The sequence below is a fragment of the Melanostigma gelatinosum genome, assembly GCF_949748355.1.
Source record: "Melanostigma gelatinosum genome assembly, chromosome: 8".
Lineage (NCBI taxonomy): Eukaryota > Metazoa > Chordata > Actinopteri > Perciformes > Zoarcidae > Melanostigma > Melanostigma gelatinosum.
In genome coordinates, this window is record NC_136641.1 from 18,024,247 (window position 1) to 18,036,116 (window position 11,870).

An 11,870-nucleotide genomic window follows, 5' to 3' on the forward strand; every position below is an offset into this window, starting at 1 on the left:
ATATATGCGTGCATGAACATGTAACTCACCGCTTTGGTGCACTGCACATCCTTCCCAAGCAGCCAGTTGAGCTCCAGGTTTCCTTCTCCCTGGTAGCAGGACTGCAGGCGCTCCTTGATACGTGCGTTGATGTCTCGGATGGTGAAGACGCAGAGCGCCGAGTCATCCGGTGGGCGATGGAACTGCTTCTGGCCCTTGGAGAAGATGGTGAAGAGAACATCATCTTGAGCGCTGATGTTGAGCGAGATGGCGAGAACGTGGCCTGGCTTGCCGAGGTAGGCAGCCTGCAGCAGCCGGTACTCAATGCCGTTCTTCACACAGCCAATAGGCAGAGAGACATAGGAGTGAAACTTGCGATCGTCTTTGCAGAGGCGGACAATGCGAGAAGTGTAGAAGAGGTCATTGGTGGATCCGCTTGATGACATGCTGTTCTCTGGCGTCTCGGGCTGCACGGTCAGGAAGTAAACAAAGCTGCCACTGGCAAAGCCGTAAACATAATAGATGTCAAAGTGGGAGACCAGTGCCAGTGTGTCTGATGGTATCTTGATGAGGGAGGACACAAAGTCAGTGTGCAATTCATAGTCTAGCATCGCGGAAGACTCTGGATCGCAGGGCAGCTTTCGACTGGAGATGGTGGGAAAGTAGTCCTGTTTTCCGTCTACTGCTGTGCCAATAAATAGGGTGCCATCCTGGCCCTGTGAAGGCACAATGACCCCGTACATAGTCCCAGTCTGGTTGACACTGGAGAGGTAGTGCTCCTTCTTATGGGAGGGCTCCACTAAGATAAAGAGGTCATCCAATCTGAGGAGTTTGCAGACACCCTGGTAGAGGCTGCCACAGGCCAGCAACCGATTTTGGGAATAATCAATGAGGAGAAGCTTGTTGACATTGTTGGTCGAGACAAGGGGCTCAGAACAGGGCTGGACAATCAGAGGGGGGTAGCAGGCCTTGTTGTCATCCTCTGGGCCTGTATCATGGGAAACGAGGAGGGTCAGGTTGCCTGAGAGCTTGTACACACGGTTGACTGCTCCGATATACAATGCCCCCGTGGTCTGGTGAACCGTCAGGTGGTTGAACGCCCAGTCCCGGCGTTCGGGGTGGAAACTAGTGAATGTCTGCCCACTGCACAAGGCAGGGACCGCTAAGAGCCAAAAAGCTAGCAGAGTAGCCATAGCTCCTACTTTAGGGTCAGGCGATAAAGTCCTGCGTGTAGCCCGCCGGCCCACCATGTTTGATGGGCCTGCAAGGAAACGGCAAAGGAAGCAGAGAGAACGAACGAGGCGAGGAATGGAGGGGACCTTCGCCTTTCTGTTGTTGAAGGCTAACTTGCAGGTGAAATCTCTGCAAGGGTCTTCACATGTTTCTGGAAAAGAAAACAAGAAATAAAACGATTTTAGATATCACATTATGCCTAGCACATCCTACAAAAGGAAACACGTCTGACTAAATGGAAAAGCCTCTTATTATTGAAAGAGCTTTCACTGTTTGAAAAGGTCAAAGTTCTTCCTCAGTGAGGCGATGAGCTGCGGAGAAGAGAAGTGGAGGTTTAAAGACACAATGAGCGGAAAGCATCATGGTGCACATTCCAAAGGAGTTGCTGAACGGGGCAGGACAATGCTGGAAAGAGAGGCTTGGTTACACCAACGGAAATTAGCCTGACCTGACTCATACTACCGCTCACGCTGACACACACTGAGCAAGCGGTTTCTAAGAACAAAACTGCATCAGACTCACACAAAGCCTTGGACACTTGGCAATGACTCACCAGACTTAAAGTAAATTGGAAATAATAATAATTTTGCATGTTGTTACAATGATTCTAAGCTCCAAAAACATTATGACAGTAATATTTGTGACCATACCAGAAAACATGAATTGAGTTTTGATAAAAATTACAACATTTTCAAACAACAACACAAACATAAGCACACAGCGGAAACTCCTCTGCTCGTTTCATCTTCAATTCATTTCTACCCCCTCCCTCGCGTTTCTTACACCGACTACAACCGATCAACCAACGCCCCCAGCATTTGTTCCCTTTCCATATCCATCTGTAAAAACATACATCAGACAAAGTGTGCAATTTATGCAACCATGCTCAGCCTGCGCTGCAGAGATCTCTCTGCCATAAACTACGAGACCGAGCTCTGTGCTGTCTGTCCCCGGGAGTTAATTATCTCGTCCATTGGAAAGGAAGGCCTGGATCTTATTAGTGGAACAAAGTGAGAACAAATTGGGAGTCACTTCCACACATCCCTCCCCTCGCTCTCTGCTCTTTATAAGGCTTTTACAGAATCTGAACCTATTCTTATTATTCTTCAAAACGTTGCTGTTGTTGTTTTTTTTGTTTTTTTATCATTTGATTCTATTCATCTTCTGCTGCCATGATCAGATTGTAGAGGGATTAATCAGTGGCGGCACTACAATCATCTTAAAATGAATCACCGTATTACACAGTTCCCTCATAAAAACACCAGCCAACAGTATAATATACAGGATGTGTATGTGTGTGTGCCTCGTTCTCATAGTATTATCAGTGTACTCTCTCATAACCGAGCACTGTGAGGGGCTAACAAGTGGAGACAATGGCAGTGCATCCCAAAATCAAGTATGATTAGGCGTAGCAATTCAACAACGGTAATTACTGCGGAGCTGGAGGAGGTAAGCTGGGGAGCGTAGTGGGGACGCCAGGGGGCTCGAACGTGTCAGAGATGGCCCTACATCGTTTGTCACGCTCCAAATTTGCATTTCCAGCAGTGAGGGCGCAGAGAATCAACGGTGAAGGATGTGGCTGGAATAATCAGCGACTGCGCCTTGAATTAACAAGCCAGCATTATATAAGGAGCATTACATGGAGAGATCCTACGCACCCAGGCCACTACAGGCCACTACAGCGACTGTGTTAGAGGCAGGTTTGATTTGCAGAGCCGATTTGGGACTCCCTCTGAACCGTGTCTGTCCTTTCATAAACCTCGTTCCAGATTTGGTAATGGCCATCTTGGCCCCCCCCCCCCCCCCCTCCCCTGTGATGAACGGGTACGCTACTCAGCTCAGACTTAAATATAGACCCTTAGGGAGTGTATTGATCCATGTGTCCATAAACACAGGTCCTAAGGCCCAGTCAAGCTGTTCTCGGCGTGTGAGCAGACGGCGGTGTGGGAGGTGCTCTGTCCCAGAAGCACTTTATTAGCATGGTCATAAAAGTGCCATTGCTTCTGAAAAAACAGCAAGGGTCAGACCCCCACCTTCACTTTCAGCTGCCTGCACGCTGCCATGCTCCTTTGTTTAGGTTTGTACATGCTGGATGTGCAAAGTGGATCCCTTTGGTGGTATAATCAGCCTCCTGCTGAGCCAGCTTTTTCCTCAAGTCCCGCAGCCTTTTGCCCTTTAGAGTTCTCGCTATGCACCCCTGCCCCTTAATCGCATGTGTGTACAAAACATTTACTCCCATCCATCTTTTCTTCCCCGTCTTTTTTATTTCTCTCCTCTTCCACAGTTGTTGGAAGAAATGTATGCATCGCTCCCTCATGTTGTGGCAACAGCTGCAGAGGAAGAAAGTGACTGAATGGTGTAAATAACAGACTCAACAAAAGGTTATCCATTCATATTGCTGTCAGTAACAGAGGGAATGAAGCCTTTGTTGAAGTTGATTGCATGACCACCTCTTTGTTGCACTTGACAGACACGTCTCTGTACTGTGCAGCTGAGGAGTAAACTTGAAAAGAATAAGAACAACACCAGATCACCACTAGCGCTCTGTAGTTCAAAGCCATGCCTTTCTGTTGTTTATGAGAAGTCAGAATCACCCATATAGAAGAAAATTAACATATAAATGCAACCAGGAATGATTCATTGAAAACATAGTTACCTACTGACCTAGAAAAAGGAAGAGGGCTTGACTAAGTTAGCAGTGAATATAATTACCGGTAAGGTAGAACGAAGGCAGCATTTTTGCCTTTTAATTGCAAATTTCTCTCATCAGCTTTGTACATTTAGCTCCTGCTGTGTAAGAAACATTTTTTCCAATGGTGCTAAGGACCTAACAGCAACTGACTAATTGCAATGTCAGCAATATTCTAACACAAAATGAACAGTTGTCTATCTCTGACAACACAAACAATTCCTGGTTCTGACGCAGGAAGGAAGATGGTCTGACATGACGTCAACCGCTTACACACATATATATATATATATATATAAATATATATAAATATATATATATATATATATTATACACTTTATCTATCTATATCTATATATATAGAAAGATGAAGTGTGTAAAATGGCAAAAATAAACTAAAATATCAAGGTCATGGTTAGTAGATTTCCATTCTAACACCAGGGTTCAGAGTTAGAGGTGTCATGTTTAATCTTTATTTCAGTAAATTAATCTGGAGTTTCGCCCACCTTCTCTGCCGCCACCCAACTGAACTCCTATTTCTTGGGTAATTTAAATTCCACCTGTGCTTGAGCTCATAAGCTTTTATTTTTACCTGCAGTTACTTTCTGGCACCTGATCGGTACTGCGCATGTGCAACTCTCGCCAGAGATGAGAGGGAAAAAAAGATGGTTCACTTCTGAGCTACTTCTATCATCAGCTACGGAAAACAACGATGTATTTAATTATTTTTCAACACTTGCTCAACAACAGCCTCGAGTCAAGACAGACCAAAAGCTCTTGCATTCTGGCACACACACGCAAGCTGTGATCATCGCTCGGAGAAAAGCCAGGGTTTTTTTTCCCCTCCGCAAAACTTCCCATTCGTAATGAATAGTCAGGCTCACAAAACACTGCTTTCGCACCCTCAGCCAGGCTGCTTTCTGAGCGCTTGTCAAACAAACTGGTCCCACTGTTTCTGGTTGTGTGGGTCCCTGTGCCAGGATGCTGGTGATTTCCCCCAGCCACTGGGGCAAGATACAGCGGCCGTGCCAACTGCGGTTAATAGGGAGCTGCATTGTGTCTGCTTATCTCACGAAGAGATGCAGAGAAGCAGCGGACGGAATAGGCGAGGCCAGAAATGAAATGAATGTGAAATGATAAGCTGTGCAAACCATCGCTGAGGGTTGTGAAAACAACAGCCTGAGGGCAGTGCAGCAGCCAGCAAACTGAACCAGAAAAGAACAGGCTTCAGGATGTGGCCTCCGGAGCAGGAGCAGCTCTACCTCTGTCACCATGGAATAGGCAGCAGGTCTTCTCCTTTTTTTCCTTTTTTGTCCCTATATCCTAAGCTTCTTAACAATGCAGCCAAATTTGCTTGATCTCCTAAATTCATATTTACAGCAATTGTATTGCGAAAGATAAAGAACATAAACCAAAATCCGTTGACGGTGCGAAATCCATTGTTGTTGGATAGGAAACTGACATAGGAGATTGTAATTTCATGCCTTGGATTAATGTGTTATTCCCTAAATCATTAATGTAAAGCGTGAAATCCTAATGCTTCAGTAAAAGTGATACACTACAAATTAAAGAGACAGCTTGGAACAAAAATCAACAAACCAGCTCGTCAAGAAAAGGTTTGAAAACATTTTGCCGCGGCCATTTTCACAGTAAAAATAAAAACTTGAATCTCCCCTAAAGGGAAATCGTCTTCTATAGGAGCCTATAAAAAAGTGATTCACTGCAGAGGTTAGTCCATTAGTCGTCTCGCTTTGCTGCTATAAAGAGCAGAGATAATGAGAGGACTCGCTGGCATCTTGAGTTGTTGAGCTGGAGTTATATTTATACATTCTTTTGTCTCAATCGGAAATGGATTTCTCTGCTCCAGTGCCAGCTCTATCCGACAGCCTCCAAGAAAACTCAACACATCTATTCTGCATCCATCCATCCTTCCAGCCACCACAAGGAAATGGCACAGTAGCAAAGTAGGGGGTAACACCCATAAGAAACCAAAACCCCTCCAGTAACTGCCATCATTTCACTGTCTGGTTCCCTGTGCTGTCCTGTTGGAGGTGGTTTATTATGCCTAATATTTGCTTTCCGGGACAGAATTTTAAATCAAACAACATTAAAAGGAGGAAATAGTCACAGAGACATGGAACCAGAGTAGTGCACTCACTGCTGTTGCTCATTTTTACTCATAATCATTTTGAACTGTTTTGTTTTTGTCCATCTTAAGGCATGATGTGTGCTCGAGCTGTAATTCAGCCGTGCATGCTTAATTAACATGGTTAATAACATGCGCATGTACACAATTAAGCATCAGCTCTAAAGGCACTGCAACGGAACACTTTCCATCCATTGTTAGTAGCACCATCTTTGTTCGTGACCCATATCAGTGCACTTGCTCATGACTTCTGAGTTCAGAGGCCAGCAACGAGGCCTTCGGTTGTCTTTCACTGAATTGCACCCATTGAAAGCAGTCACAGTATTTCATTACGCATCAACCTCGCAGAGTTATTGCTCCAACGAACTCATAAGTGCATTTAAACACACCCCAAATAAAAATTGTGAAATGTTCCACAAAAAAATTTAAAAGTCCATCATGACACAAGAATAATCGAGTCTCTGCGTAGCTGCTTATCCCTGAATGCAAACAAGGGCGCGTGCATATAATCTTTCCCTTTAACCCCGTCTCTGCTGAGCACCCCCCACCCTCGCTTCACACACCTCAAACTCTGTTTGAACAAACACACACACACTGCTATCAAAACCTATGAAATCCACTGAGAGAGATTACAAAGTCATTGTTTTTCTAATGATTTTTGTTTCCCCTCCCACAGCCTCCTCTAAAACACACACACACACTCTCACGCTCTTTTACAAGCTCAGACATGCACATATCCACACACCCACAATCAAAGGCATGTGCACATACAGACACGGGCACACATAGACGTTCATAAATGATCCCACTCCCCCCCCCCCTTCAATCCTTGTTTCCGCTGACACAACAAACAGCCTCCGAGTACTTCTCTTATTAAATTGGAGGTTGAATCCCGAGGCGTGATCTCAGTCCCGCTACCAGTAGCTACGCGCTGCACGCCTCATCATCGCTGTCTGTCATCCTGTGGAAGCAGCTTTCTATTACGACCGATTTCCATAAATCTAAATTGTAAAGGGTCTTAGCGAGAAGAGAGTGAATTCTCGGCGGGCGAAGAAAATAAATAGAACGGGATGTCAGTGGAGGCCACGGGATCAGATAGCTCCACTCAGCTAACATACTGAATCAGGCTCGTTGATTGACACCACACACACATATGATCAAATCGGAGGGCCTTAACTATCCCTGAAGCGTGTTGCCGACGCTGTACAATCCTCCGAGAGTCGATATCGTGGTTTCATGAAAGTGTGACGTGGAAGGATGCAATTGTACAACATCAAAAGGTGAAGCACCTGTGGTGTTTTGTGGTTGGTGAATTTGAAAATGAATCATGTCCGTATGAATTATTAAAGACAGGACATATGCAGACAGATGGGACCTGCAAAATCCGATCTCCTGTAATCCAAAGGAAATTGTATAATATTCTATGTTATTTGATCAGAGAGGCCTAAGAGGCTGTGATCTCTTTTTATCAGACAGCACTACACTGTTATAGTAAAAAAAAAAGCTGTGGCTGTGGCTGCTTACGTGTCCTCCCTACAATATTAAGAGATTGTTTTATCGAAGAAAAGCAGCTAACAAAGCTCTGCTAATTTCATTTACTATAAATTATTCACAATTATTTTGTGGCCACGTGCTGTCCACACCTCACTAAGATCTGAACTCAATGAGAGCCAGGCCACCGCGGCACGTGGTCCGGCTGATCGAATCCCAATGCGAACAAGATCCGATTCTTGGAGCGTAGAGACGCGACAGTTAATGCGTCCTCCCGGCACGATCGAATGACAGAAGTGAAGAGCGTAACAACGGCTTTCTTCTCTCTGGCCAAATCATGTGGCACATTTATGAGTTGTTGAAGCAGACAAATGGACTTGGCTGGTGAAACCAGGTAGCAGGTGCAAAGGACAGCCATAGGGGCATTGGTCTGAATGAGCAGGCAATTGTGCATCCTGTGTGCAGTAGACTGGAATGAAATGAATGAGAAGCTCAGTTCATCTGGCTTTGCTGCATTTGGATTCCATACCTCACTTACGTGAACAGTTTAAGACCAGCTTTGGTGAGGGGCAGCAAAGTCAAGAAGATACAGATGACATTAACCCAAACAAGGGCAGACCACAGCATGACCTGTGTGTGTGCATGTGTTTGTGCGTGCACCAGCTTCAGCACATTGCGCGCAGTCTATGTGCTCTCGTTTGTGTTGATGTATTTGCTTTCTTTATCAACAGTCTCTCCCTGCAGAGGGGTTATCTGCCTGCATCTGCACTGTGCTAAACAAAGCGTGGACTCTGAACTTTGGTGTGCAGTTGTCCAATCAGAATGAGACACTGATGGACCGAACCTTCTTTCCAATAATCATGCCAAATCAGCAGTTAAAGAACCAATAAACCGCGCTGCCAGTCAGCTGAATTGTGTAAGATTAAGGCTCGTTCCATGGAGTGTGTGTGTGTGTGTGTGAGAAACATTGCTGGTTCAGGCAGACTACGGAAGAAGGTTGTGTGAAAAGATTGGCTTCCATTTTAGCCTGATACATCCTCACCCTCCTGCTACATCATTTGTCTCATTGGGATCAGAGTCGGGCTGGAAAGGACACAACAGTGGCCCCAGTTTGAGTGTGCGAGAGAGAGATGGAAAAACGAAAGAAAAACTGGGAGAGCAGAAAGAAAGAAAAGGGGAAGGAGAGAAGGAGAGTGAGCCATGGAGCCAGCTCCAGCTGGGTAACAAGCCGTCACGGCCACAGTGGCAGCCACAACTCCAGAAGCTGGCACTGCACGTGCACTATTATCTGGAGCAAATGTACACAGCCCGGCCGGCACACTCGAGAGGGGAGGGGGTGGGACTGGTCACAGAGCAAGAGGAGTGAGAAGCAGCAGAGACATTTTGAGAAAAGGAGGTGAACAAAAATCGACACAGCTATTTTTTTTTTCCCGAACTTGGTTTTTGTGTTTGTTTTCTTTTTAACAGCTGTATACGGATGTGATATGATTGCTAGAAATCGTATGATAGCATGATATCATATTGCTCAGTCATAGACTCACATACTGTAGAGGAGGTATTTCCAATATCGGTATTGGTAACTAAATGTACACTATATTTGCTCATTAGACAATGAGACCTGTTATTTCCCACAACAGACACAATCCTCAACGGTTATGTCAGCGTTTCTGAAGGAGGCAGGGAGCATGATGGGAATCCTGTCAGTCAAAGTAATCCCTTCAATTTATCCTGCCACTGTTTGGACTGTATGATATATTCTGGTCTAGCTCTGTAATCACACGCCGACTGAGAGGATGAGGCTACTCTGGGTTGGCTAACACCCAGGCACTGGAAACGCAGCAGGAAACACACTCATCTACTGAGCTCCTCCATCAACAAAACATTGTACCAGAGATCACTGTGAATTGCTACATGGCTTAAAAGGCATATGCCCGACAGGTGAGGTATGTGGTGTGTATGATGACATACAGGGCTGTGATCCAACACTGAGCAGTTAAAATGGGAATTATGATGTAATACAGACATGTGACCATGAACGGTTGCTGGGGCAGCTGTTTCCATACTAAAATCAATTATCTGTCGATGCAATTAGCATGACAGTAGAGTATGTGTGATCTCTAATCCCCAGCTGGCAGCGTGCATGGCATTGACACAGAAAGAAAAAAACTATACACACAAGACAAAGACTCATAAAACATCCTCTGTTCCTCCATGAACCTTATGAGAGTTAAAGCCCAGTTTTCAGTCAACTGATAAAGCAGGAGATGGTTGTTTGTTTAACTCAGTTGTCATGCGTTTGTTTGATGGTTTTGTTTTTGGGGTGTTAGTGTGTGTGTGTGTGTGTGTGTGTCTACACAAGTCGCCGTCGCTGTCTGTGTCAGCGTACATGTCGATTTTATTCCTCGCGTTCATCCAGGACAGCTGACAGTTTCCTCTGGGACTCTCTCCGCTGGGTTAATGATGTTTGCAGCTATCCACGCTCCTTCACGGACATTTTGACAAACACAGCAAGACTGTATAAATAAACGCTGGTTTCCCGCTGTCACATAGGAGGTTTGGAAATATGGCTGTCACCGTGGTCTTCCAGTCCGAGCTCCGGCGCAAGTCGTAGTCCACTCACAAGCCCAGTCTGCTCAGGGCCAGCAGTAGCGCCAGACACACGCTTATCTCACTCTCATGACTTATTGCAGTGGAAGCACTTGTGAGGGAGTTAAACCGCCTGACCCCGGCGACCCGCTATTCTTCCCTCCAGGCGAAGCGCGAGAGTATAAACATCACACCTCCTGTTGCTCTGTCTTTTTCGCCAAACTCGATTAAGGGTCAAAAAAGGCCAAACATTAGAGTTTAACCAAAGCCGGACTACCTCTGTGAAATAATAACACAGATAAGGCTTCATGTGGAAAAGTGAGGAAGGAGCTGAGTGCTTGTGTCAGTAGCGATGGTAACAAGACTTGGCCTGAACATTAGCGCTAAAAATATGTCATCTGGTAAATAATATTGACTTTTCTGCAAAGTAACACAGTGAATTCCAGTTAATGTTAATATTGTGTTATTATTGTTAACTTTTACAGGAGGAAGGAAAACTTCCCTCATTGTGTTCCAAGACCTGCCGTGACCCTGAGCAAAGTAATGGCCGCCTCGCAAATACACACCACTGTATGTGGACCAGTAATGCCCATTGTCAAGCTCTTTCTGCTCAGGCACACATAACAGAGGCATTATCACAGAGCGGCGAAGGGCTCAGCCTCTCTCCTGCTCTTTCAGTCGGTTTCCCTCTCTACCTCAGCCTGGTAGATGGCCCTCTAATTTCATCAGAGCTGATAAAACACCACAAATAAAGTCTGCAGCTACTCTAGTCTAGTCTATTTAGCCCAATCTGCTTTGGATGAGAGGCAATAACAGCATGTGGTGAGGAAATTGGGTGCTTACTCACACAGACGGATGCATGCCTTGCAAGCAGAATGCACTGTTTTCTGTGAAGACTGCAGAACAGAACAACGGTGCTCATCTCGCTCTGTACAGCAGACTTCATGGTTATTTTAAACAGGCAGCAAAAAGGTTGAATAGAGCCCATATGTGCCACAGTTTAATACAATCATTTGTGGCACTCTGAGATTTAAAAAAAAAAAAATGAAAAGTGCGTTACAAATAAAATTATTATTATTTATTATTACAATTGTAAGCAGTCTACAACTTAATGATAAATAGCAATCCTGGCATTCAAATAAATATTTGAAATAATTGACAAGAAGATAATTGGTTACATGTTCTCTAAAAGAGTAATTCATGAGCTTTAGGGCAATATAGGGTGAACTTGTGTTTAACCTCAACAACTTCCTGGTTTGAAAGGAATTCTGAAAATATAGTTTTTTTGAATCTGGAAATGGTTTAAAGTCCAGCAAATATGGAAGCAAAGTTATAAAACTGTTGCCACAGACCACAGCTCAGAGAAGAGCTTACACTACATTTGTATGCCAGTCCAACTAGGTCTTGCAATGAATATGAATCATAAAACAGTGGCGAGCGCTGCAGTAAGCATTAGCTCAGCGCTCACTCCAGAGTGCGGCAGCCGCTGCCAGGCCACGCCGGGACACGATAGGATGGGACAGAGAGCAAGAGAGCAAGCTGGCTGGCTGGCTGGCTGGCTGGCTGGCTGGATCAATGCTGAAGCGTGCATGCGTACCTTCCGGCCCGTTCCGTGTGAACCCCGCGCAGGATGCAGTGCAGGCTGGGATATGACGTAAAATCCAGCACTGGCTGGTTTCCTGTGAGCCAGTGTTCTGAAAGTTGAGTCGGCATTTCACCACAGCAAGCGTTTTTTTTTATCAACAC

General features: G+C 45.2%; 1 protein-coding gene across 1 annotated transcript in view; it reads right to left on the minus strand.

Moving 5' to 3' along the window:
- The window catches only part of plxna2 (plexin A2), a gene marked incomplete at its 5' end in the record, with an annotated part of 145,346 nt that extends 144,117 nt beyond the window's left edge, over positions 1-1,229 (minus strand). Inside the window, one exon of the mRNA XM_079274062.1 lies at positions 30-1,229. Coding sequence (XP_079130188.1) covers positions 30-1,229 — 1,200 coding nt within the window. The remainder of the gene's footprint in view (positions 1-29) is intronic.
- Positions 1,230-11,870: the final 10,641 nt, after the last annotated feature.